We start from the raw sequence: 27,973 nt of genomic DNA, 5'->3' as shown, positions 1-27,973 counted from the left end.
AAATGTTAATGGGTACATTGCCTGGCGTGGTTCAATGAACCACTCCTGCAGACTCAGTCTCTCTGGTACAAATCCAAACCAGCTCCACAGATGTCAATGGAATTAGTTTAGAGGAGAAACACCCCTGGAAGTGCTGAACTTGACCCACTCTGCACAAGGGACTGCCATCTTGGGTGTGGAAAGCCCTCCAGAAACTTCTGGGATCCCCTGCCATTTGGAAACCAGTCATGCAACAGATCCCAGCCATGATGAGTGAAAAAAGTTGGAAGAGAAAGCCCTGCAGGCACCATTGCTGAGGCAGATTGAAGTGAGAGCTCCGCACTTTTCATCAGACCTGAGCTATTAAGCCCAGTGGTGGCGCAGTGGCCTGTGACTCCAGCACAGTTGCAGGTGTCTAAATTTGAGAAGCTCCAGCATTTGGGAACCCGTACTGGATGAGTGGGAGCATCAGCTCATGCATCCTTGGCTCCAAGGGAACTAGCTGGGAAACCCAAGCAAAAGATGGCTTCACCTCAGGGGAATTTAAGTCATCTGGGCCGTGGGCACCTCAGCCTGAGGGCAGGTGCCATGCTGGAGATCCACCACTAAGGGAGGGTCAGGAGAGCCAGAGCCTGCAGCGTGATACTGTGCTCCAAGCCTTTTGCAGCCTCATCTTGCTCAGTTTGACCCCTTCAGGCTCCTCATTAATCCATAGCAGACAAGACACGGCCACACAAACAGAGTTTACTGAAGGAAAGCTGGATGTCATTAGCTAGGACTGGCTTCTGGGAATGTTTTCCATTGAGAGGAGCCCTGAGCTGGGCCCACTCCGTGCTTTCCACTTGTGTGTGTGTTTGGGGTGGGGGTGGCAGGCCCGGGAGTGCATCACCACTCTCCTGTGGAAGACTTTAAAAGACGAGGCATGCTAGCAGCAGATGAAGCTTCCTCAACCCATTGGCCTAAAAGGATGGAGGAAAGCGTGAGATAAACAACGAAAGCAGAAGGCTGATTGCTGTAAGCAAATACGGGCTGTGCTGAGTGCCAGAAGTGAAAGAGCCACCACCACCAGTACCTCATTTTGGGGAAGCTGTCCTTGGCGAAGGGCTCAGAGAGAGCCGGGTTGCCTTGGAGCTTCAGATGCGTCAGTCCACCCAAACCATCCAGAGGCAGCGTGACCAGCTGGTTATCAGTCAAGTCCCTGATGAAGGGAAAGCAGAGAGGGAGACTGCGCTCAGTGTTTTGCTGCTAGTGCTATCTCAGCCAAGCAGAGGCTGCCTGCCTTGATTGCTCCCTCAAATGTGATGCTGAAATGGGGCTGGGTGCTGCATGGGGACCAATATCCTCTAGAGATAAATGGATTGATACTGCAATCCCTGGGGAAAATGAGGGGCAAGGGTTAATGCCCACGCTGAAAGCTCTGGGTAGTATCTACCTCCCTGTGCACATATCTGCCCCATGCATCTCTTCCCCCACCACTTCCCCCATAATAGGTCAGGTATGACTGCAACTCCCAGCCCATAAAATACCCAAGAGTCTTAGTGAGGGGGCTGAGGACTGGGGCCCCTCCAGAACCAGCAAAGATGATTTGCAATGACTCTTGTTGAAATGGTCTATCATGCTGATCTTTCATAAAGGCAACTAAGGTACGTATGAAAGCATCAGAAAGTGGAGGTTTAAGTGTTCAGGGTGAGAGCATCTTGAAAATGGCCTCTTCTGGGCTTTCATCATCCCTTTAATATTGATAGGAAGCCTTGGGATTTGGTCTGCCCACGTCAGTGCTGAGACATGCACCTCAGCACTGCAGCCTTCTGATATCTAAATGCCAGGTGTCCTGGTAGCTTGGTGAGTCAGTCTGAGGTCCTCAGATACCTGGTCTCCATGGCCCACTCTGAAAGAAATATCACTGCAACTTACAGCTTGGTGAGAGAGTGCAGGGTCACAAAGGCTTCAGGGTGAATAAACTGGATGTAATTCCAGCTCAGGTCTCTGCAAGGCAAGGACATGCCAGTAAGAGGGGTGCAGAGCAGGGCAGTGAAGCTTCTGACACCGGCCTGGTCAAGGGGTTGGATGCAAGAAAATGTGGGATATGTAGCCCCTTGGTCAGCAGCAAGTTCTGTCTCATTGCAGCTCCCTGGAGATAAATATGTTTGGGTCTATATATGGGTGGTTTCTAACAGAGAGCACAAGAGTTTGCCTTGCAGGAGCTCCTCCACTGAGACCAATGGGAAAGGATCCTTTCTGGGTTCATTTCTGTAAATTTGGGGATTTTATGTTAACATGCTAAACCTCAGAGCAGTAGACAGGTTATGCCTTAGTGCCAGAGCATCCCTGATGTGGTCACAGTGCTGGGTGCCCAGGCAAGGGCAGATAGGGTCAGGGCCTGTGTGGAAAGTGAACCAAGGTCATCTTAGAGTGTCTCCTGTCATGTACAGTTGGCTTGGATTCACTGAGGCTCCTCCATAAGCTCTGCTTCCATCTGAGCTAGAGGGCTCAACTCCCTCTGTTATCAGCAGAGAGGAACCAGCATATCAGGAAGCTTTTCTTCTCCTAAGGCTGACTACACGAGCAGTCTCCTACATATATCTATCATACCAGCTCTGAAGGGAGCCAAGTGCCCAGATATGTGCGTCACACTGCAAAAGGCTGAAGCTGCGTGAGATGAATCCTTTCCACAGGGACCCAGAACATACCCAAAGGCAAATGATGGAGCTTGCACGCTCAGCTGTATGTTTGTGTGACTATAGTGTGGCAGTAGCATGCTCATATTTGCATGCTTGTCTGTAGTGTTACATGTAATACGTGAGTGCTCCTGCGCAGTTATAAACATCATGTACATGACACTCATGGGATCTCTAGGAATGCTGGCCTATTAAATGACACTCAAATTGCTGCACCATAGGAAAAAGCTTTTATGCAATTCAGTTCACTTCCTAAAACAACCGTAAACAAAGACCATCAGCACTTCGAGGGCTCTTCCCAAGTGTCACAGGCAGAATCAGGCCCTGCGGAGCCTTACTAGCTTCTCAAAGGTGCCAAGCACTTAAGTGGGCTGTCTACTGCACGGTCACTATGCATGTATGATATGTGCATGCTTGTGTGCACTTAATACATCCAACATATGCTTTTGAGTTGTGGGGAGGCAGTCCCAAATCAAATGGGATGTTCTGCCGGGTGTTCCAGGAGTGCATGGCCAAGGATTAGCATGTGTAGGGAAAGGGGTGCTAGAGCTCATGCACACCATGGTAAATCCCTGCCATGAGTCTGTGTCTGCATGGGTGTTTAGGAGGCAGGTCTCAGTAACATGTGCTGTGCAACATACAGGTTGCAGCATGTGGTTAGAGAGTGTGGTGTGGAGTGTCCGCATATGTGGGCAGGAAGGCTGGCAGGTAATGAGTTTATTTACAGCGGTTGTCTACATGCAGAAAGGAAGCCAGAGGGAAGGTTTGTGCCCTGTTCTTTTGTAAGGGGAAGTGGAAGAGGGACTAGATGGTAAAGCCTCCCAGCAGAGGCAGAGGCGGTGGGGTTGGGAAACTCCACATCGGCCTGCCTGGGTGCTCACAGTTCCCCTTCCCCCAGCAAAAAGCCCAGTCGTTCCCCCGCCAGACAATACTTACATGGAGCGCAGGGCCATCAGCTGCACAAAGGTGTCTGCTCTGATTTCATGGATCCTGTTGTGCTGGAGACCACTGACAAAACAGAAACTGGTTTGAGAAAATACCTGAAGGCAGCATTCGTACTTTGTAGGGATCTTTGTCCCATGGCAGCAGATGCAAACTGTCACAGTGGAAGTTGTCATTTGTGCTTGGGAGGCCTGCTCTAACTTCAAGGGGTAAACAGGATGAGCAACAGAACAGCTCAAAGCCATTCTCTCCTATGGGCAGCTCCAGCGCTCAGCCAGCCTCTCCTTTTGATGCCATCATGGCACAGTAAAGTGCCATTGATGTGCAGTGGTCAAAGGTGCCGCATTATCTCCAAAGCCATGCTGGTTTCCCACTCTGCTCCACCCTAAGCCTTCAGACTGCTTCGTCCAGAGCAAAAGAGGAGAGCTTGGAGCCAGTGAGTCAGCAAACAGCTCTGTGTGACCCTTTGGGAAGGACTACATGGTGCTGCCTTTTGCCTTGGTGATGATGAAGGGGGTTTGAGGGCTGAAGGCATCTCAGCTTTTTATGAAGAAAAATCCTGATGTCTTGCTGAACCCACCGTCCACATCCTGCACATGTATTTTCATGAAGTGCCTCAGCCCCTGCACATCTCCCTTCCAGCAGTCTCCTGCACTCCTCAGAGCAGGGGAGGGGGCAGGGTAAGGGCTCACATGGTGTTTGCTGACTGACCTATGCACTCCCTACACCTCTCGAGAGACATCTTGATCCAAGCATCAACTTTGTGGGAAACATTAAGTTTTTCAGTTTTCTTTTCCCTAGTGTGGAACAACGGTGAATATTTTTTAAAATTCTGCAAAATGCCCATCATGAATTCCCAGACCTGCAGACGTGGTCTCCCCATGTGTGACCTTCTGCAAGGGGAGACAGCCACAGACTAGTGCTCTACTTACAACAGCTCCCTTGGGTGTTTGTTGTGTAGCTAACCTGCTTTCAGACTCAGAAATGATCTTGACTCATCTCACACAAGGACCTGCACCTGATGGCTGTAATATCTCCACTTGGCCCCACGTTCATGTTTCAGAGGCAGGGGCTTGAGGCTCTCATATCTGCTCTACTGCTGGTTTCTCAACGCTCCATGTAGCCAAGAAGGCATTCCTTGTACATCTAGTTAAGATTTCAAGGAAGGGCCATGGGAAGCTCTGTGCACAAATTTGGGGGTCTCAGGTAGAAGAGCACTGAGTGGGAAAGCTGGAGCTTGGGAAGAAGGGATATTGGAGCAATCTAGTGAAAAATAAGTCAAGGATGTTTAGCTGTGAGGACCACCTGTGTGTTGCAGGTAAAAACCTGCACATTGGCAGTTACAGCAGAGGAACTGGCACACATAAGTTGTTTGCATGCCAGGCTGCACCACCATGCACCACCAGACTTGTTTCCAACGTATTTCCCAGCAGGAATGCTGATGCCTGGTGGGGGTGGGGCTTACAGGATGATAACTTTGGGCTTAAGGGACCAAATACTCATTTTGTAAGAAAATGTTAATATAAGACACAGTCTGTCTGACTTAAGTAGTCTGAAAGAGGGATTTACTGTGCTTTTATGTTAATGATAAGTCTGAATTTGGCATATTATAAAATACTGTAAGAAGCAATTTAGGCACAATGAGTGAAACTACAGTTTTGGAATTCTGAAAGTTTGTCCCTTTTTTGATGTCTTTTCTATTTTTTTAAACATTTTCCTGGTGGTACTTTAGCTAAAATACATCCAGCTCTAACTTTGTCCTCAGAGCTCCTGAAGAGACAGCACAGGCTATGTAACTCTCGTTTTCATGTGATTTCAGTGTCCCAATGTGTGGTTTTGCTAAGGCTCAATGAAATGGTCTGGCCGCCCAGGCTGGGGTGGTCCAGAGAGCAGGGACAACCTCTCCGGTTTATTTTTGTGGGGATGCTGCTCCCACACATCTACTCTTCCAGGTTTCAGAATTCTATAAAAAATCATGGAGTCTATTTTTTTTTTTTTTTCTCAAAAAGGCCAAGAACTTCTGTTAGATTTGAAATGTAGGGCCAGATCTCCAGACACCTTGAACTGAATGTGAATAACTCTGTTTCAGAGCAACAGAGTTGCCTCCCAGGGTCCAGAGAAGACCCAATGCAAGTACTAAATGAGGAAAGCATCAATCTTCTCCACAGAGTGGCTAGCCCTGAGCAGTGTGGATAAGAGCTGCTTTGTGCCCAGGGGATGAGACCACTCCTTGAAGCAGAAGGTATTTATAGTAGAGATAAACCCCATTCTAGATTAGCTCATATTGGGACTTGAATTAGTGAAGTAAAATTCAGTGCTGCCACATCCTACTTGTGTTTGCTGTGGCTGGGACCTCCGAAAAGACCTGAGTGAATTAAGCTCCTATGCACAGGGGATGTATTTTTATTCTGTATTTGCACAGGGGCAAAGCGTGGTGCTCTGGTCCACTTACAGTCCAAATAATAGTGAGTTATAAAGCTCAGCTTTCCCAGTGCTTGGTGAAGGTTGACTTTTGTGTTTGGGAGCTGCCTCTATTCCCGAATCGGCCCCTTTTCCCCAGAGCATGGCGCAAGTAAGGGCATCTCTTTACTCACAGCTCCTCCAGTCGCTGACACCGGTGGAAACTGGGCAGATCTTCAATTTGGTTGTATGACAGTTCTCTGCAGGGAAAGAACCAGCACAGAAATGTTAGGAGATCAAAAGTGAGTGCCCCTGACCCCTCCCTTGGAAAGCAGATATTGCTGGAGAGGGGGATGACCTGACTTCCATTTTGCACAGCTGCGGAGAGCAGTAACCCCAGGCAAGGGGGATCTCCACTCTGCACACACCTGACCCTTGCTCTGAGCATCTTTGTGCAAGGCAAGGATTGCTCGGTGGTTTACCTACTCATCCGGCCCCACCCCAGCTTCCTCTGGCACAAGCTGCAGACTGATGGAGCTGCTTCTACAGCTGGGGTGGGCTTTTTCTCCCCAGCCCCAAGTCAGCTGTGAAATGCATCCATGCCAAATTCTGCCATGCACAGCCTTGCTTTTCTGTGGGCAAAGCAGAGAGGTATTTGTGCCAGAGCTCCCATCCTGCTGTTGTGGATGGGGGAGCTCACAAAAGCTGCAGATGTGCTTGCAGAGCCTGGGGAGGTTTTGGCCAGCAGAGCAGCCAGCCAGCTGCCTTGCCTCCTTGCTGGCACAGCAAACCCAACTGCCCATCTCCTGCTCTCCATTCAGCCTTTCCTGCCTCCTCCCCAGGGTTAGGGAAGGGGTTGTGGCACAGGCAGGGATTTGGTACAGGACTTTACAGACTGTGAAAATCTCTGGTCCCCATTCTTTCAAGTGCTGCCACTTGAAAGCAATTCCCAGGAAACTCCTGTTCCCACTGCTTCATAGCCCAGTGGCATGTCAGCATCCAAGGCAGTGTGACTTGGTAGTCAGAGGAAAACCTATCCTGGCACAAATAAATGTGAATTTATTAAAACTGAAATGGGCTGGGTAAGGAGTAATGCTTAAAATCATCTTTTTCCCTCACCAGCAAAGGCTGGATTTGTGGCTGTTTGAGGGAATTTGCCCCAGGGTAAAAAGTTGTGTATGTGGCCTCTCTGCCAACTTTCCAAACACAGTTTCCATCTTTCTGCCAATAAGTTGCTGCTAAAACATTTCAATTATTTATTTTGTTTTGCCAACCCCCTCTCCACCAGTTTTCCATGGCGGGGAGGACAAGGGAGGAAAAAGCAAGCAAAAGTTTTGGGCATGGCTCTGGAGACTATCACCCAGTATGGAGAAAGAGCTATGGTGTCAGTCACTTTTCCCTGGTCTCTGTGTCAATCCACTGGGCTTGACAGGGTGGTGCCTTAGCTAGATGGTGATGGAAGGAGAATGCAGCCCCAGGATTTATTTCTGGTTCCTCCAGAGAGAGGGTAACCAGATGCAGCCCAGTATGTACCAGCAGAGCAGCCTCAGTCACTGAAACTGTGTTGAGGACACATCAGGATGAAGGTACTGGTGGCATCAAGGGACTTTAGCTCTGCTCAGGGAAGCTTCAGCTATTTCTGCTTGACAGGAGAGACAAATCTGTGCCCTGAGCCACAGAAGCTCTGGAAAAAAGCAGCAGGATGATGTCAGGTTGACGCCAAGCTCAAGCTCGGCAACGCTGCCCTGCCTGAGTGTGCTGGGGTCAGTGCCCATGCACAGACCAGCATCGCAGCACGGCCACAAGCCTCATGCCCCTGTGGTGGCTCTTACAGCTCCCGTGCAAGATCTCTGCAGAAAATCTGCAGCATGATGTGAGCAGCTGGAGGCCAGAAATGTGGCATTAACTGTATCATCTGTGTTCAGATGTGTCACAGTCATAATGGCAACCTGACGAACTGCCAAGGGGCTGGCAAAGTGGGGGAAAGAAGTGAGAACAATCACTATATCTCTGGGGACAGAAGGTCAATGCATTTCAAAGGCAAGAGACATGTAAACATGCACAAACATTGGCCCACATACCCTCTCTCCAAACTCTGAAAGCAATGCAATTAATGTCAGTAAAATTAACTGGGAAAGAGGAACAAGGAACAAGGTCGGGTGTCCCAATAAAACTCTTTCACAAGGAGGGGGCAGGCATGAAGAACAGGCTCTGCTGTCAAGTTTTACAGTCTGATAACTTGCAAACATGTACAGAGCACTTGGGACCCTACAGCCTGGGCCATTCCAAAGGCTACACTTCGGTGGCAAGATGTCCATTGAATTGGTCCAGATGTCTAAAGATGAGAGATCTTCCCTACAGGGACAGCTGGAGCCAAAATGCTGTGATCTGCTAAGCTACAAATTGTGTCCTTTTATTTTTACGTTCTTGTTTTGTTTCCAATTTCTGTGATCAAGAACTCACTCCTGTTGCTTTCCTGGAACAAACTTGTTTTCATTTTCAGCTTGCTTGTATAAAGACTGATGAGAGGCAAGCCTCCTGCTTGCCCTAAGGCTGCAAACTTGTATAAATCTGGCTCATGACTCATTTCCTGAGGATGTCTTTGACTGCAGACAAGGTTGGGGATCTCTGGAATGAAGGGTGTGATTCCTGAGAAGATGCAAGAGTCTTTCCAAGATGCTGATTTCATCAGGTACCAAGTTAAAGAAAAAACCACAACCCCCCCCCAGTCAGCATCATTCAGTGCCTTGTCAAGCAGGTAGAGCCAAAGCAACTTAGAGACTCTGAGAAAAACCCTGACCTGCCACTGCTGCACCATGTGAGGGGTCCTGGCCATGTGGCCTTGCAGGTCCCCATCAGGTCAGGCCTGTCCCCTCCTGGAGTGTGAACAGGATTGTTCCTCCAGATGATGGCACTTGCTGGAGCTCCAACTGCAGTAAGCCAACACTGGGGCAGAGCATTGTGTGAAATGTGATTTACCCCTGGCTTTTGTGCTTTGTATATGTAGGAGCTCTGAAATGCTGCTGCCATTCCTACCCACCACACTTTGCACCCTCTCTACCCTCCTTGCATGGGGCAGACAGTTCCCACTGGTGCAGAGCAAGGAGGAGGCAAATGTGGATATGCCTTATTGCTTGCAGCCCTGAGTCCGGAGCATCACGCTGGGATGAAGCAAGCAAGTTCAAGAACATGCAGAGCTCAAGGTAGTGCCTAAGAAGGTGGTGTTTTCTGCATGGAAAAGATAATGGGAACAAGAACCACAGGATGGTCTTCCATAGCTGGTCCCTTCCCTGAGCTAGACAAGAAGAAAGCCCAGTTTCTGATGGCACTTTTCTAAAGACCAGGAAGGACAAAGAAATGTTACTCACAGGACTCGGAGGCTGGGCAGCTGCTGGCACATCCCTCTGGGGAGTAAACGGATGCCTGCCCGGGTCAAGGTCCTAGAGGAGTGGCGGAGAGAGAAGAAACGGTGTTACTGAGAGCCAGCACCCAGACTGTGACCTGCAAGCCCAGCTACTGGTCCCAGATGGTGGCAGGAGAGACAATATCAATGGGATAATGATATACCTAGAAAGAAACAAAAACTGACGTTGAAATGGGCACTGCTGCTGGACCTGGTAAAGACGAATGTGCCTATAAGAAATTCTGGGATGTTGCTGAGTACTGAATTCACTGCTGTCCTTGGCCACGTCGAGGGCAGGTGGCAGTGCCATCTGTGGCATGCTCTGTCAGTTCCCCATTGTCCAGACTGGTGATCTGCCTGGAGCCATGACTGCCTCAGAAACCCATGTATGGGGGATGGATGGTGTGTCCCTGGGTCCTTGAGACAGGGCATGTCACAGTACTGGGCTGGAGTGCTCAGCTGTGCTCCCAGTTTGGGCACAGTGTGTGGACCAGTACCCTAGAAAGGAGAACAGTGGGTGGCCAGAGACAGCATGTCCTCCAGGCTCCTGCTTTCCTGGGTCTGGTGGTGTGAGGATGGGACCAGACGGGTTCCAGGAGCCCCCAGCCTGGGTGGCAGATATGTAGCAAATAGAGCAGATGTTTCCTGCACTGCACTACCAGTGCTGGTCCCAGGATGGGCAGAGACACTGGGTCTCAGCAGACCACACTGAAGCACTGCACCCAAAGGCTCATTCCTTCACAGATGCAGAAGGAAAGGAAGAAAAACAAAAATCAAAAAAAGATTGGAGTACACTCAACAGTACCGAGAGAGCAACTCACGGAGAGGAAAGCTGCTTTCAGGAGCCACAGGGGTGAAACGAAGCAGAGAGGTGAGTGACCAGGGAGAGGCAGGGCTGAAGACAACCAACTGCACAGCACTGTGAAAGTTGTCCTCGCTGAAACAGCCTGGACCGCCTTGAAGGAGGAAGAGCACAAATAGCAGGGTAAAAGGGAGAGAGTTGCCACTCACAAAACTTCTAGGCTGGTGGTGCCTTTAAGGTCTGGGAATTCTCTGATGTCCGTTGCACCATTGAGCGACCTGCAGAGAAATGAGGGTGAAGTGAGATGGACAGAGAACACAGAAGCAAGTACAGCTGCCCAAGGTCCCAGACCCATCAGCCATGGTGGCAAATCTGCTTCCTCACACCTAAATGGGGTGATCAGAGGCCCAGATCCAAAGGTGCCCCTGTCATCAGCGTGCCACTGCCAGCTGGGTGGTGGAGCAGACATCTCAAGCAGCGCAGACACAGTGAGCCAGAGTTGGGCATTTCTATGCAAGGAGGCTTGGCAAGCTCTGACCCTCCCCCAACCACTGACATTCTTGGCATGATCTCTACCCAAATTAAATAAAAAATCCCAAACAATTACCATGGGGAATGTAAGCAGGCATCCCACCCAAGCCTCACAAAGTCTATGCATCTGGAGCTGAAGAATGCATGAGTATTTGAAGGATTTATTTTATTTGCCTGAGTGTGTGTTCCTGCAGCGAAAGGCTGGGTGAGGCTTATAAACAGAGATTTTTGAGGTTGCCTCTGCCTCAGTATTTAGTGCTGTGCCACAACAGGTTAGCTGAAAAAACAGCCAGTCCAGGCCAGCCAACGTGGAGCAGCTGTTGTGGTCCAGATGGTGCCCACCACATGGTGGTGGCCCTGGAGCATGCTTAGGGCCAACATGTGAAGGAAGCTTGTCACTGATGGCTGCCCAGTAAGATTATTTGTGCCATGGTGTCTGTGTTATGGGACATGTGTTCCTCTGCTTCTCCACCTTGTGGAGGAAGGCAGATGTCTTCAGTGTCCTTGTGTTTGGGCAACTACACAACAGTGCAGGGTTTGCTTGAGCAGCATGCAGCAAAAGTTGTGGCACTTGTGAGTGTGGTCTTTGCTGGTGCTGATGCAGCTCTGGATACCCTAGAAGACTCCAGTGCCTGTCAGCTGGGTGGGCAGGGGGAATAAATTTCTCCCTCCAAAATTCCCTTCTCGAAATTATTCTTCCTCAGCAGAAAACACCTGCACTGTCTACTCCTTGGCTCACTGCCATTGGGACTGGCTAGAAGAGTGGTACCATGATCATCTCTTGCACAAGGGCTCTAGAAAAGAGGAAGGGATAAGGCCACCAAGGTGTCCAGCTCACAGGGTTTGGACCTTGGATGTTACCTCTCTGAGGATGTGCTTGGTGAACTTACAGAGTGTGGAGCTTTGGCAAGTACTGGAAAGCAGACTGTCCAACAAACTGGATGGGATTGTCATAAAAATGGCTGCAAAGGAAATGAGTAACTGGTCAGATTCTGCTGTGCATGAAGAGAAGATGCTATTACAGGTTAAGAGCATTGGAGCAACTAGTAGTAAGCTATGTAGGAGGTGCTGGCTATCCTGTGAGAAATCCTTGTTTTCCAGATAACCCCAGGCTCTCCCACTAGCCTGTTTTGGCTGAACATGGGTACAACTGAGGTCTCCTGCTGCTCTGAAAGGGCCCTTTAGGGTCCTGCTGAACCAGGCAGGCTAGAAAGATGCAAAGCCCTCCTTCAACCCTGCTATAGTGCTGTAGCCCTGCTGGGAAACACCTTGCACTTGATGACACCTCCTCTGATCTTACATATCCACAGCACCAGCATCTTTCCTACTTGTCACAGTCAGTGGAGAGAAGTGAACTCTTCTTGGATCCAACCAGCTTTAGGAGTTGAATCACCTCCTACAAGAAGCACTTTCCCTCCACAGACTGTGAAAGACTTTAGATGGGCAGATCCAATGGAGACATGAGTATTCTGGATGTGTCCCACCCCCACGTCACTCCAAGGATGGTGCCCAAGGAAGATGGGGATGAGGCTAGTTTGTTTTGACTGGAGCAGTGACTGTTTTCACCCAGTGTCACCATGGCTTTCCAGATGTTGGTATTTCTGTAACTTAAGTCCCAGACTGGCCAAGCAGAGCTTTTGTTACTTGCCATGGTTTCCAATATCAGTGTGTTTCAGGGAAGAACGGTCCAAAAATGTCTACCTGTGTCTGGGTCAGAAGAGAAATGAGCTGACAACTGAGTGTATTTATCTGCAGAACTTTGTATCCATGGGTCTGAGTAGACACACAATGATCTGGTGTGCCAGCTCCACAACACATATAGCTACTGCTGTAGCTGCCTAGCAGCTTTTCTAAGGACAAGGAATAAACACAGGCAGATGTCAACCAGGGCTTAGAAAATCCTGTTATGCACAGCAAGATTTCCATGCAGACCACCCATATATTGTTCCTTCATTGTTATCACCCTGTACCGCAGTGAAGTTCAGCTGTGGGGAAAGGAGAACCCATGGCAAAAAACCTGAGGCGTAGCTGAGAAGGAGCTAATTTCAGCTTGTGTTGGCCCATATACAACAAATGTCAAATTGCAGTCATGCTGACAACTGTCAGAAATCCCAACCAAAGACATCAGGAAATTTAGGATTTAGGAAAATTCAGGATTTAGGAAACATTGTTTAATTTTCTTACATTGTTTGGAGAAGGGGATTCCCAACAAATGCATTCTCTGGAATAGCTTTGATGTTGTTGTTATGAAAACCGCTGTTGGGAGAAACAAATATCTTGATATTAATGGATGAGGAAGGCTTGGAGACACCTTCTTTCCTCAACACTTTTAAAGGCAGAGCACTTTCAAAACACGCATAAAATAGATGTGCACTCTGTTCCAGCTGTAGCATCATCCCAATAAGTGAACAAGGTCTGTCCTTTGGCAGGACAAAGCCCTCATTCTGCTGTATTTACTCTGTGTATAATTTGGTGCTCCATATGTCACTCCACTGAACCCACCAAGAACACAAGAACTTAAGGGTTAACAATTTACAGGTCAGGAAACAGGAGCAAACAAAATACACTTATTTTATACCGTCCAGGAATTACAATTTTTATGGATGGTCTCCATTATATGTCCAGACCTGTTAACCAGAGTGCAGCCTGTCATGAATTATTGGCCCATGTGACTTTAAAGTACTTGTAGAGCTAGCTGTGATATTTTTGGTTAAGCTTGAAAATTGCTATCAGCAAAATTTTGCAGCAGAATAGAGCTCTGTGGCCACAGTCTGATCTCCTGTATCCTGTGTCCAGGACCAAGACCAGGCTCTGGGTGATGCCCAGGTTTAATCCTAGAGGAGTCCGTGAGTGATTAGTTGGATGGCTGTTTGAAATTTGCCTTTTATTTAGTGATGGACATTTCAAAAGCCATCTCAAAGTGGATTAAGGATCTTATTTTGAATGTCAGAGTAATGATGATATCTGGTCTGATCAGAGAAATCTCCTGAGAATTCTTCTAGTAAAAGAAAGTAGTGTCAGATTTTTACTCCAAGCCTTCCAGAAGCACCAAAGCATCTGCTTTTGTCCCACCCCAGCCTGTCACCACTGTGACACAGTCTTAGGATCCACAGGAACCGTGGATCCACATCAACTTGACTTAACCCCATCTTGGGGCTTCTAGCTTCATGGATGTTAAGTGGGATGGTTTCCCATTTTTAGTGTCTCCCAGGCTGACCAGTTAGAGGACAGAGAGCTAGCCACTAAAATGGTCATAAACTTTTGTAATTCCCTATTATAAATTTGTCCTAAGGGAGATCAAACAGTTTCTGCACATCAGAGGAGGTGGCACAGGGCCTGCAGAAGCCATGGCCTCACAGTAACACAGGTAACTCCATGGTTGTGATCCCAAGCTGGGGAATGGACATTAGAAGTAGCTGGAGATCAGATGGACTTTGAGTCCCTCAGATGCCACAGGAGAATGAAGAGCTGCAGGAGGAACCTCCTCCAAGGCTGATGGGGGATCTCCCACTCCCCTCCACCAGCCGTGGTGCAGAGGCTGATGGTGACGTGATTAGAGCTGATGGAAATTGAGGGGATAAACTGCTTGTATGTGCATAGCGGAGAGGGCTGGGAAAGACAAAAGAGAGGCTTGGATTGAGTGCTGTCCTCAAGTCAGAGCACACGCAATGCTTTATTGGTCACTCTCTGTCGGGGAATGCTTTTGAAAAGGAATAAATAGAAAATCTCACAGCTCCTGCAGTCGGCCCAGCGTCCTGATAGCCCCAGGGAATTCCAACAGCTCATTGTAGTTCAGATCTCTGAAAGACAGAGAAGGGAAAAACATTCATTAACATTGCTGTAGGAACTTAACCGAGTGTATCTGTGCTTTGAAGGCATGGAAACTTAGTTGTTAAGCATGGGAGACAGGTTTTTCCTACCATGTTGATCCAGCCACTGCCTGGAAACAAAATCTGACACGTTCCTGCAGCAGGAATATTGCCTGCTAGGAGCACTGTCAGGCGAGAGCCAGTCCCAGCCATGGCTGCTGCTGTCTGGACTGCTTCCTCCCCAAGTCCCTCCGTGCCCGGCGCTGGACTGTGCTGCTGCTTCACATCTCTAGAGTGCTCCATCCCCCTCTCCCAGGAACTCACCCCCAGGGGCTTTGGCTGAGAGTCATTTTTTACTGCCTTTCCAGGTCAAAATGGGATTTTATGAAGGACAAGAAACACAAGAGCACCTTCAGTTGTGTGGGCCCCACGAAAGGGCTTCTATGTGCCCCCTCACCCTGCGGTGCAGAGGAGATCAGGGGAACCATTCCCTTGGTGCTTCTCCTGGGGATGCTGGATGTCCCTGCCGCTGGGACATGCTGTGACTGGGACCAGTGGGAAGAGGGGGCTATGGGAAGGCCTAGGACTTTTTCTGATGGTTGGGGTGAACCCCACATTGGAAACTGTGAGCCAAAGGTGGAAGTAATGTGCAAAGAAGTATTGGCACTGCTGAGCATTAAGTTTAATTTGCAGTATAATGAATTAAGTAAAATATAATATGTTGGTCATAACGACAAGTGTAGAGTTTACCTGCCCTGACTTGGCAACCGAAAGAGACATCTGAGCCTGAATGAAACCTTGTGGGCTGTATTTGTTCTCCAAGGATGGGCTGGTGTGTCCGGAAAAGGATTTATTTGAGCTATGGGGCACTGCTGGCAGGCACTGCTGGCAGCCTGGGAGGAACAGCCCACTGAAGGTACTGATCCTGCTGTTGACTGGAGGGGACCCATGGAGACTGGCTGGGTTTTAGATATGTAGCACTCCTCCTCTAGCATGCTCAACAGTTTCCTTTGAAAGGCAGTTCCAGCTGAAATGGTAACATTTGACCCCATCCTGGCCATCCCACAGACCAAGACACTGAAGTCTGAAAACCATGCGACTGCTTCCTACCTGCATGAAACTCACTGAGTTTTAAGTGGTAGATACTTTAGAACATGAGGGTAATTACTGGCTCCTGGAGATTACTGTATAATTACACTTAATGGACCTTAAAGTAATTACCATGTAACCTGGATTGTGGTTTATGGAACAGAAATAACCATGCATTTACACAGCAATGAGTTGCTGCCCAATTACCTTGTAATTCTCATCCTCTGGGCCCAGGCATGGTAATTACGTTATGATCTCTCTTGGCCCCTCTCTCTCTTACATAGCCTTCTCCTTTACCAGTGTCCCTGCTTGGGAATTACTCTACAGCACCGTCTCAGCTTTGCCCTGTAGGTATTTACACAGTAAATCAACCCAGAGAGTCTCTCCAAATTGGGCTTCCCTTGCGCCTTCCAGGACTCCAGGCTTATATGACTTATGTCCTAGGGAATACTTACCAGGCAATTACAAGATAGGCAACAAAACCAGAAGAAAAATGCTGAATGAGGTTGTCTTGGGTGGATTTTGTCTTGTGTAGCCATGACAAGTTCCATAACAGACCTTGTTAGTAGATTCCCTTTGCAGCCCAGGGGATGTGGCAGGTCCTGCTATGGCAGGGTTTATCTCCTCACACTGAGGGCTGTTTTCTCTCCTCCACTTACAGAGGGAGTCTGGCTGCCTGCACTATGTGTATGGGTTTGAGCAAACAAATCCTGCTTCTGTAGGACGTACCTTTCAAGGTCTGGAAAGGGTTCACATAGTCTAACAATTGCCAGTGCTTGCAATCAGCAGGAGAGGAGCACAGGGCTGGTGACAAGATCACAAGCTCTGCCTCCCCACCATGTCCGACCTGCAATGCAGCAGCAGAGTCCCAGCACATGTGAAGCTGCTGTGTGCATCCCCAGGGCTCAGGAGTGAAACGGGAGCGATGCATCCTCTCCTCACACCAGCTCACATCTGTTAGATACGAGAGGTCTGCATCTACAAAAGAGCTTGCTCTGACACATGCAGTTCTCATCTGGGTCCAAGCAGATCAGTGATTTTTCTCAGTCTTCTCTGCTTGAGCCCAAAATGATCTGTTTAAGAATGAATAGTCCAACACATGACTGCTCATAAACCTCACTCTTTGCAAGGCACATGTAGCTCATTATCAGCTGCTTGGATGTTCTTAGCCAGTTTCTGTCAATGGTACCTGTCAGGCGTCCATCACTGTCACGGCTGAGTGCCTCACATTATATGGGGGGGGGGGGGAAGACAGGGCAGGAGTTTTACAATGCACATCCCTTCACCAAAGCTCAGGGAGGCACAGGGGTGGATTTCCAAAGAGAGCGAGCGATTAGAAGTGCAGACAGGACACTGCTGGGCATTTTGAAAGCATCAGTCAAATCCAATTAAGCTTCAGATCACTGCATTGAATGAAATCAGAGGGCATTAGCAGCCTAAGTTGACTGACAGTCCCAAATCTCTATCTGCGCATAAGGTACTTAATACCTTTAAAAGTCTCACCCTGCAGTGACTTTCCAAGGTTATAATGAGGTTTCACAGCAGTGCAGGAAGCTGCAGAGGTCACTCAAGGCTGGGTGTCTGCCTGCACCGCTTCCCTCCCTTGTGCCACAGAGGGGCTGAGATGAGCCTGTGTGACGCCAAGGGTCTGACCCTGGAGGACAGGCATGGTGAGCCCTGTCCCCAGATGACACTCAGCTGACTGCCATCATGTCACCAATGCTGGGGGAAGCTTTGTCCTATGGCGTGGAGTTGAGTTTCTCCCCAGTGATACCCGACGTGCCTGTGAGCAGCCGACAGATGGAAAATATTGCCCAACAGAGAGGAGGCTTGGCTCACCTGTGATTCACTAACAGAAAAAGGGATCTTAGATCTGTAACCAATATTATTTACAAGGAATAATTCAGTGTGCTGTAACATTTGCTCCTGTCTTTCTCTAAAAACGCGTTTCCTTTCCAGCCCATGTCTCTTCCAGGCAGGCTGGTCTTTCATCAGCATATGAACATTTTGTTTGTACCTCCGTGTGTGTGCAAGTATGTACAGGACCAGTTCTTCCTGAGAGAACACACACCTTTCCCAGCCCTGGCAGCATCTTGGTGCCTCCCTCCCCCCTGCACTTGACAGATACAAAGAGCATTGTGTTCAGCAGCTCCCTCTGGGTAAAAAAGCCATCTCTGAATGCTGGCATATGCTGGGCTTGTTGGAAAGTGGAAATGCAACCAGGTGTAGTCATGCTGCTCCAGCCTGGCTGCCAGCAACCCCAGTCTGTTCAGGAGAGACAATGTGCCCGTGCTCGCTTCCTGGTTTTCAGCGAGGTGAGCCTCCCTCCAGGAAGACAAACCCAATTGTGCTCGTTAACAGCTCCCCTGAGCGATGCTTGCAGCCAACTGCTCTTGATCTGTGTGCTGCTCACACCACCCAGACTTGCCTCCAGTGCTGCCCTGTGCCAAGCCCTGCCGATTTTGGGGGGGATTCATCTGGTTGGAGGAGACTGGAAGAAGCCAGTACCTGAGATGGTCCCCAGGTGTCATCTCTTCCCTGCAGTGGGGCAGCTCTCCCCAAAGCCCAGACCCAAACCAGGACACAAGGGTGCTTCTCTCTCTCTTCTTCCTTCCCAGAACTTGAGTTGGGCTCTGGTTCAAGCAATGACCCAGAAACAGCCTCCAACCTTCACCGCAGGGGAGGCTGTGGATGTTCGTGGCAGTGGGGAAGTTTCTGCTCATTTAGTGAAATTCAGTCCTCAGGTCTTTCCACAGATGTCTGATATCAGCAGGGCTACATCCATCCCACACATTGCTTGTCTCCACCTGCTCTCCCATGATGAATTTGGCCCAGCCTGTGTGCCCATTTGTGGGTCACCGGAGTTTCCTTCCTGGCATAAGGTCAAGGCAGATGGGATGGAGTCTGGGCTCGGTGGGTCGGGGAGGATTTTGTGTTTTGACTTCAGTGGCAACAAAATTTCCTCCACCGAGCATGGCAGTGAAATGTACACCATTTACAAAGCCTTTCCACGGGCTGGGTGGATATAGAAAATAGGCGTGCCATAGAAAACTCCTCTAAGTGTCCCCTTTCCCTCTCTGCCTTATCTGAGGTGCTTGGGCAATGCTTTGCTGGTCCCAGCTCCACGCTCTGATACTTTCCCACTGCTTCCAGCTTTGGGATGATGTGAGGAAAGCTGCAAAAAGCCAAACTTGCCGCCAGGTGACACTATCCCCACTGCACTACTCTGGCACATGGGATGGGGTGGCCGTGGGACTGGCCAGGGAGGCCTCTTGTTCCAAGGGAACTGGACCTGGCACTGCTGCGGTCTCAGCTGCTCCAGCTCTGGGGTCTGCCCCAAGGCTTTACATGCTGCCTCTGGAGCCTTCCAGCTGTGGGGTTGTGCCCTTTTTGGCACACCTGGGAAAGTGGACCCAATGCCAGCATTACCTGGTGGAAGGATGCCAACACATCATGGCCGAGGTTATGCCAAAACAATAGGGAAGCTTCATAACAAAAAAAGAAATAATGGGCATGGCATAAGGAAGAGAATTTTGGACATTATCAAGGGCTTTTGGAAGCAAAATCACCCAGCCGAGGGGTTCAGATATGATGTGCGAGAGAAATGACTATAAAAAATCACTTTCCTTAGTTGGGCTCCAAGTTACCAGCTCCAGGCATCACAGTGGGATGTTGAAAGGAGCCTTGTCTGTTCTTCTATTTAAAATGAAAACCTCTTAAAGGTCACCCGGTCTGCCCAAGACACAATGAACTGGCTGGCTTTCCATTGTTGTTATTTCTAGAGTGAGCCTATAGCTTCATATTTGGAAGATCTTAACCAACCCTGTTGTTTATTTAGAAATAAAAGTAAATTGACATCAAAGGCACAGTTATTTTGGGCTTTAACTGCCAGGGTGATTTGAAGCTGACAACATACAGCCTGGAACTATTAATATCTTCAGTTGGGCCAAAAGGAGAGAAGGAGGGGAAAGAGTCTCAGGTCAATTTTCTGCCTGTTAGGGACTATTAGTGGTTCCACACAGGAAGCCAAAAAAAATTATATAGTACTATAAATTCTTCCATAAGCCACAAAACACCACAAATTTGCAGCTAATAAACCTGAAGATGCAGTAAGATTAGAAGCTGGAGATGGGACATTTGCTGACTATTTCAGTCCCAGTGTAGTTTAAGATGTTATCCTGGGGGGACACTTTGTGCAGCCTCTGATAAGGACTTGCATTTCCACCTGTCCTGTGCTGGCATCTAATCCAGCTGCCAGTAAATGTAATTACTGCTGCTGCTAGTCATGATGGTTACTGTGGCCAAATCAAACACTGGAAAGGATTTAACTGGTAGTCTGAAAGCCCAAGGGGGCCGTTGTGACCATGTAGTTTGACCTCTTGCCTGGCACCGGCCAGACAGCTTTACCCAGATGCCTTATATCAAGGTCGTGGCTTGTGGTTGAGCTTGAGCTGGGAATTGCTGCCTGATTAGTCTGGAGTATGAAAAGTAGCTGTACCATTAGGTGCCATATTTCTGTTGTGTAGCATCTGCATAAACCCTGCTCTCCTGGTAGCAACTACCATGTGCGGTGAGTGTGTGCCCTTCCCCAGCACGATCTGGATGATGAGATGCAGCAAGTGCCTGTAATAAGTGAAAGGAGGGAAGGGGGATGCAAAAGGACCCAGAGCATGTGTCTGACTGCAGCCAGCCTGAAGCTGTGCGCCCATCCCCTAAACAGAGACATGCAAGAGGGGGATGCTCAAGTATGCGCAGGAGAGAGAAATGACCTATCGTGGGATTCATCTGCCAGGTTCAGTGGTTTTATTTGGGAAACTAATCATGTCCTAGAAAGGCCCATTTTTGGCAAATTATAAGGAGAAGCCAGGCTGTGATGGAGTGTGACAGAGTTCGTGGGTGTCCCAAAGGAGTAGAGATGGGCCTCCACACCGTGGGAAGGTTGTCAGGTACTAATGGTACCTGATTTCTGCCAGGAACAAGCAGCAACCTCTACAAGGATTCATTCTGACAGCCTGGCCTGGAAACATCCCAGCCTCTCACTTACACCGTGCTGCACCATTTTACAGGGTTTATGTGGCACTGAAAGGTCTATTGCTGGGGTGGGGGGGACCTGTCTGTAGGTCATGCCTTGTATGCCTGCAGCCACCAATCCTTCCTCGCACAGCTCTGTTCTCCATTTAAAAAAAGCAGCAGTGCCCAGAATGTGTCTGTTCCAACCAGTATTTCTGTCTGTTCTCTAACTGACGAAGGTACCAGATTAAATATGTTTTCAATTCCATTTGATTTATTTAACAAGGTTGAAATAAGCCTTTGAGAATGGGATCTCGTGGGGGGTCCTGGGAGCACAGGCGCTGCCATGCACATATCATTTACAAGACACAAAAGGAGCTGACCGCAAAGCGGAGCAGCGGGGACCTCGGTCGCTGGGATGCACAGACAATAACCATGGAGCTGATGACTCAGGCAGGGGAGGCACGGAGAAGGCTGCTGCACTTTGCCAGGCAGGGGAAGAAGGCAGGCTCAAGGAAGTCTGATCTACAGCAGAGAATTTCCAAACTGTGGGAAGGAAGCTGGGGACCACTACCTACACCCCAAGGTGCACAAATTGCTGGTGATCAGCCCCTGATCGCTGCAGCATGCTGCTGCTGGAAGGAGGGTGCATGGGGTGGGGGCAGAGCTTCTGTGCATCAGCATATCCACAGTGAAAACATGCCCACAGCTTGCCTCTACTGCCATTTCTGCTGCCTGCAGTGTCTGTTCCTCCTTTTCACAGGCAATCAATTCACTCTCACACGTTTCTGGAGGCAGAGGCTTCTCTCTGGCTCGGGCAACTGCTCTTGCTCAGCTGCTCAGTGAAAGGGTCCATGTCCCAGGGGAAGGCTTTGAGCAAAATGAAGCCCAAGGAGCTAGAGGAGTTGGGGACCCCTGACAGGTCACAGCAAGCATGTCTGGAGACCCAGGGGTTGGACATCTGGGGAGACCCACTGCTGTCTGTCACTGCAAGTTCAGTGGCTCCAGGGAGGGGGGAGCCAGCCTGGAGAGCTGGCAGTGCACAAGAGGGGTGGTGTGAGGGTTTGGTGGGCAAAGGAAGAATAGGCAGAGTCCTGTGATGGAGGTGAACCTTACAACGGAGCCATAACTCATAGTAAAATGCAGTGGCTCCAGAACTACCTTTTCACCTGAACTGCATTCACTTTCTGTCTCTTTTCTTTATAATCTTGCAAAATATCATGTCTGCATGGGCTCCTGTTCAGCCAAAGCTCAGAGCCTAGTTAGAAGGTACCCAACTGGTTCAGAGTCTAAGCTGCATCAGTGAGGACACATTTGTGGCAGTCCAGGCTTCTGCTTTTGGGAGAGAAGATGCAGCAAACTGGGACCAGTTGGCCCAAGGAAACCACAGGAGTGAAGTGTCTGGTCCCCATGCTCCCAGACAGTGCTTTGTGCATTTGCCAATTCAGTTTTACAGGTGGCTTTCTCTGTTTGGAAAAGTCACCTTCCATTTACATGACAATCAGAGCAGGCAATGAACTTTATAGCTCTGTTCTTGGACCAGGCACAGGGACCAATGTAACCAGGCCCTGAGCTGTGGTCCCTCCTTCCAAAAAGCCACCTGCCCCTTTCCTTTCTCCATCCCATCAATCTGGTACCCAAGCCTCTGCTGAAGTCCCCTCCCTCCTCTGGTAGAGCCAAGCTGCCTCTGATGAGCTGCCTGGGGACCCATGCTGACACACAGCAGGGCTGGAGCATCAGGATGCTGAGGAAGTAACAGAGCAGCTCAGCGAAGCAAACAGGACATCCTTGGAGGAGTCAAACCCATCAGCTACTTTGGGAACTGCACAGCCTGGGATTAGCATCAAGAGACTGCACAAAAGGTTTCAAATTAAACATGCTGATGGAGACAAATGCCACTTGAGGAGCAAGGCAGCACTTGGCAGACAGTTTTCCAGAACAGCAAAGCCTGCCTGGCCCTAAAAGGGTTAAACAACCCTTGTATGAGCTGTGGTGGAGATATTTCCCATTTCCTTCTTCCTGCCTTCATTGCCCGAGGTGCACTTTATATTAATTTTCTTTTTTTTTTTTTCTCCCATAGAAAATCCAACTCTCCGGAGGAGTTGGTAGGTTCCAGCTCTGCTCTGCATTTACAGACTCGACTAATTACCCGGATAATAGGGCAGCGTGCTGCAAAAGCCTGTGGTAAGGGCATTTCCTGTGAGGCAAGGTTAGGCAGATAAAACGCCTGGAGCCAGAGGGTTTTGGATTCAGCCCTTCTGGGAGACGTTTTTAATTTATTAGTGCTATTTTTTAAAAATAAATTAAAAGGTTTTTAAATGAATGGAGATTTGCTCTTTCCAAGTGATTTATCTCCTTTGTCTGATGAGCAGAGCAGCTGGCAGGGATGTGGATGGGGAGGGAGAAGTCAGAAAGATAGGAAGCAGCAGGGGTCATCTCAGGCGGAGGGGATGGGTGAGGGCCGCGGGACCTCTCTGAACTGCTTCCCCATCACGTCCGTGTCAGAGATGGGCCGGAGATGCCTGAACAATCAGAGGAGCAGCACTTTTTGGGCAGATCATTGCTATTTTGGCTGTAGCCTGGAGGCCTTCAGCACTGGGGGCTGGTCCTGGGGAGCAGTCGTTCTTTTCCCATCCCTGCCTCTGCCCTGGGAGCCACCTTAGCCCTGCTGTGGGGTGGGGAGACATGTTTTTGCTCTCTGCCAACATCAAGGTTCTGTCTGGTTGCATGTGCCAGGTTAGGGAGGCACCCTGGCCCCTGTTTTCAGTTCAGCCCATGTTCCACGTATGTAGGGGACTCGGCCATGTCTATGGACAGGACCACTGGGAGAGCCATAGCTCTTAGTTTTGCATCTCTACCTTTGCTTCAGCAGCTCAAAATCGAGCCCTGGGCACATGTTGGGGGATACGTGGTAGCTTTTGTACCATGGATACATAGGGGACCCTGCATGTACCCACGCCAGGGTGCTGCTCGGCACTGCCAGCCCATCCACACCGGAGAGCCCCTTGAGAGTGCAGACCTGCCGGAGCCGCTGCTGTCACCTTTCTAACCCCTATCAGAAGCCCCAAGGACTTGCCTTGGTGGGTTTCCTCACCATGTGTGTGGCAGCTGGCACTCAGGGCCACAATACCTTCTCTCCCTGCTTGGGCAAAACAGTCCTGATGGGAGAAAAAACACTTTCTCCTTTTCTTCAAAGCGGAGCTCCCAGCCTAAGGATGTTTTCAGTGAGGTCCTACTGTTTTGGTGGAAAACATGGGAAGATCCCTGCAGGAACCTCTCCACCCCTTCAGGTGCACTCTCCGCTTGCTGTCTGGGGTCTGCCCTGCTTTGCCATGGGGACACTGGCAAGGCTGACGGTTCCCTAACAGCAGTTAAGCTGGGAAATGCTAAATCATAGTTTATGTGTGCTAATGTTTAGAGCTAGAACTTGGGGGCCAGCTCGGAAATTCAGCTTCCATGGTTAGATGCCCTTCCCATGGCTATCTGTGAAGCGCTATACACACCCACACCCACACACCTCTCTGTACATATATTTGCCTGCATAGTTTCAGGTCACCTACCCCTTCCATCCCTTCACCCTGCAGAGAGCAGTGACCTGGGGCTTGGCCGTCTGGAGAGACTTCATGCGTTCACCTTCCCCTTCAAGTCTGATCCAGGAAACATTTATATTCCAGGGAAGCAGAGGGCTAAGTTCAGCCTACTTAATGAGATCAAAGTCAAGCACTACAAGGCGTTAGGCAATTATTCATCAGCCTTTAGATTGCATTCAGACTGACTGCAAAGCTCAAGGACCTTAGGATACTGGTCAGCTTTCCAGGCAAAGGAGGTAAGGAGGAAACCTTGACACAAGACCAGTGTCACTGTGGAAATTCATGTCACAGGGATCCCCCTATGAGAAATACTGTCCTCATACAGCAGTGGGGAACTTGGCTCCTATATTAGCACCATGCAAGCCTTTGGATGGCATTTTTTCCTTGTTGCTCCTCTGAAAACACAGCTCTGTCTCCCTAGCACCATGCCCCCAGCCACAAGTACAAGGTCTGAATGTTTCCAAGAATCAATCTCTGTCATTGCAGCAATGCTCCTGGCTGCAGTTGACTTCTCTTTACATCAACTTTTCCATAAACATCCCTACTACCAGGCTTATGCTACAGAACAGGTATAACCTAATCCCCCTCCCCTTCTTCCTGCATTGTTAAAGATCGAGAAATTAAGTACAACATAATCAGGAAATGTAAAAGTTAATATCCTTCCATCCAAATGGCAGGAAGCTGGTTATGCTGCCCGATGTCTTACAGCACACATTAAATGGCCTAAAGAGCAATATACTACAGGGCAGTTTTTACAAGGCAAAGCAGGAACAGCAAAGGGATGTGAAGAGCAGTGTGGCTGGAGTCTCAGCTTTTGGCATGCCTTGCTCCTACTTCTTGCAAGAGATGGTGCTTCCCCTCAACTTTTCTTTTCTCCTTTGTTTCACTGCCCCACTCCTCACCCAAAGCCCTCTCCAGATTCCCCCACCCCACTGCACCAGGCCATTTGCTGTGGTCCAAACGCTCCCCTTGGCCATAGGTCTTCCCCTCTGGAGATGCCTATGGGTTATGGTTGCCCTTTCCTTGGTATTTAAAGTCTCTGTGCCCAGGTGGCTCTGCTCTGCATGTCCTACAGGCACTCCCTGAGCTTACAACTTATTTAAAGGATCCAGTCCATTACCCAAAGGGGCTACAGGAAGGATGTGTCACATAAGGACATTTACATTCTTATTTACTCTGTGTCTTTGGGAGAGGGCTAAAAAATGCCAAGTATCACCCACTTCGACCATCTAATACCCGGTTTCATGGCTCAGCCATGCTTGGGGTTTCTTCCCACAGCCCTGCAGGGCTGCTTTGTGTCATCTCTCAGGCTTATGGGAACTGGTGAAGGAATCTCACTAGGTTTCATGACTATTTCGAAACCCTATTGGGAATCTGGCCAGAGTGGCTCTAACTTGCTTCCAGCTTGCCTGCCCAGGTTTCCTTCCCAGGAAGAGGAGGCTGTGAGGGCTGGTGAACAGCCAGATCTTGCCCTGACAGAGAAAATTCTCTTGGAGCTGCTTTCTCCAGCTACATGCTGGTGTTTGACTGGTTGAGACCTGGCGGGTGTTGTACATCTACCTGCCCCCTCATCAGCATGGAAAACACAGAGCTGCTCTTGCTCTGTACCTGGCAGAGCTGACTTCTGCACAGTAGCTGCAGGTCAACGCAGGGGAAACATGAAGTCATTCATCTGGCTTCACCTTACCTCTTTCTAGATTTTCTGTCCTCCTAAAATATCAGGGCCAAGCCCTCACCAAGAACAGAGATGCTCCACTGTGATCCGTTTTGGCAGAAATGATAGGACCTGGGGTAGGTGTCTGGTGTGGTTGTGCATAGGCAGCTTGCACAGCTGAGACCTGCATGGAGCAGTGGGTGCTGTTCTCTTAAAGTTTTGGCTGCATTGGATAAAAATAGAAGTTTCCCTGTCTAGCTGAATATGAGAAGAAACATTTCCCTTAGGGGAACAGAGGTTTCTGCACCTAAAACTTCCTAGGCTTTTCTGAAAACCCGAAACAATTTTTTTCCGCTCAACTTCTACAGTTCTTCAGCTATTGTGCCTGGCTTATAACCAGCATCTGGCCACAAATCCTTATTTTAGGAACCCTGGTTTCTGTCTTCACGAACTCTTACCATCCTGCTGCCTTCCAGGAGGTAACGCCCACGGGGTAACTGAGAGCACAGTTTGGTCTTCACAAGCCAAGAAAATGTGTTAAGTGCTGTCAACAGAATGTAATCATAATTTGAGTTAAAGGGTATGTGCGGAGACTGTAATAGTCTCCACATGCACAGGAGCTGAGAAGTGGTAGGTAGATGCAGGTCTAGCAGTTTGGCTGGGCTGTTGCAGCCAAAAGCTTGGCTGTTTTTTGCCACAAAGCTTGGCCAGCTTTGGTCAGCAGGGCAGATGAGTGCTGGAGATTAACACGAGGGGGATGGCTCCACTTGAGGAACAATGCATTCCTCAAAGATCAGTGACTTGAAATACTTGCTGGCCTGGAGGTGAGAATTAGATGCTCAGGACAAGAGGAGCAAAAACCAGCTCACTTTCTCTTGAGGACACTCCTTCAGTGTGATCAGATGTGGAGGATAGTCTGGAGATCTCACCCACAGCACTGTCCTTGCAGCTGCAGGCAGCTCGTGGAGGATGGGGGATACTCACATACACAAGTCCGGGCCATCAGAGCCTGGCCATAGGCAGTAGTCAGGCAGAGCCCTGCTCCAAGGGGACAATCCCTGGAGGTCAAGTACTCCCAGGGCTGCCTGGTCAGCAGGGACAGGACTTCCACTGCTACAGCCCTGCAGAGAGCCCCATCCCCGCGGTGCTATGCAGTCCTGTCCCTGCCGGGATTGAGAGCAAGACAGGGAGATGCTGAGCTCCCCTGAATGCTGCGTGGCATTTCAGATGGGTAACAAAAGACAAAGAAAGTGCTAGAGCAGGAGCAGAGGGGAAGAGAGGGAAAATGAGCTTTCAGCACAAGTGTCTGTGGAAACTAAATTATCTCCCAGGGCAATAGAAACTCTTTAGTCTTTCCCCCAGTAAATAAGGGGTCAGCTTCTTCTCTGCAGCTCCATCCTGCTCGGGAAGGGCAGCAGGGTGACTTTAACCACCTTGGCTACAGAATAAGGTTGCCCTGATGTAGGCTGTGATGTTGCTGCATGGTCTGCCTGGGTTATAGACCAAACAGGGTTTTCTTCCATCAGCAAGTCCTCCACTCCTTCCTGCAACTTGCCTGCCTTTGTGCTGCCTGGATGCCACAACTCTGCCCTCACCCACCAGAAATGACTGGGGAGAAAGCCAAGCTGGCACAATGATGGGGGAGACCCATGGGTCGCCAGAGGAGACCATCCAGCAGCCTCCCTTCCTGCATCATCCCTGGCATGGTTCAACCTCTCCCCAGCTGAGCCCTTCTGGGTGGCCCCAGGATGTGCCAGTCTGAAAGTAAGAGACAATGTGTGTCATCGTCCTGCCTGTGAGGAGTGTGTCTAGGGACCAAGGGCTTGTCTGCTGCTTCCACTCTCGCCCAATCGCTGCTGCTGGCACCATGCTGGGCACAGAAGGGCCTTGTCTCCTTGAGTGGCACTTGAATGGTGGGAAGCGTCACCTCTTTTTGCCATGACTCAGACCCCCTATTTCTCCCTGGCAAGGAGTGAGGGCCTGACTCTGATCCCAAGGCCTGCATGGAGGGACTTGTTTCTGCACAACTGAAGGCAACAGGCACCTCTTCCACTCTTTCAGATATTTTATTCATTTGCTTGCTTTT

The 27,973-nt window shown here is 49.4% G+C and overlaps 1 protein-coding gene and 1 long non-coding RNA gene across 4 annotated transcripts in view; one reads left to right on the top strand and one right to left on the bottom strand.

Moving 5' to 3' along the window:
• LGR6 (leucine rich repeat containing G protein-coupled receptor 6) overlaps window positions 1–27,973 on the bottom strand; it is a 151,711-nt gene that overhangs the window by 11,298 nt on the left and 112,440 nt on the right. Inside the window, exons 7-15 of the mRNA XM_052815412.1 lie at window positions 14,467–14,535; window positions 12,920–12,991; window positions 11,626–11,697; window positions 10,414–10,482; window positions 9,368–9,439; window positions 6,194–6,259; window positions 3,594–3,665; window positions 1,894–1,965; window positions 1,052–1,177 (exon numbers count right to left, since the gene is read on the bottom strand). Of these exons, the coding sequence (XP_052671372.1) occupies window positions 1,052–1,177; window positions 1,894–1,965; window positions 3,594–3,665; window positions 6,194–6,259; window positions 9,368–9,439; window positions 10,414–10,482; window positions 11,626–11,697; window positions 12,920–12,991; window positions 14,467–14,535 (690 nt within the window). The remainder of the gene's footprint in view (window positions 1–1,051; window positions 1,178–1,893; window positions 1,966–3,593; window positions 3,666–6,193; window positions 6,260–9,367; window positions 9,440–10,413; window positions 10,483–11,625; window positions 11,698–12,919; window positions 12,992–14,466; window positions 14,536–27,973) is intronic.
• LOC128154582 (uncharacterized) overlaps window positions 1–27,973 on the top strand; it is a 109,246-nt gene that overhangs the window by 26,530 nt on the left and 54,743 nt on the right. The window lies entirely within an intron of this gene.

The sequence above is a fragment of the Harpia harpyja genome, chromosome 19 (assembly GCF_026419915.1).
Source record: "Harpia harpyja isolate bHarHar1 chromosome 19, bHarHar1 primary haplotype, whole genome shotgun sequence".
Lineage (NCBI taxonomy): Eukaryota > Metazoa > Chordata > Aves > Accipitriformes > Accipitridae > Harpia > Harpia harpyja.
This window is presented reverse-complemented; position numbering and strand designations above follow the sequence as displayed.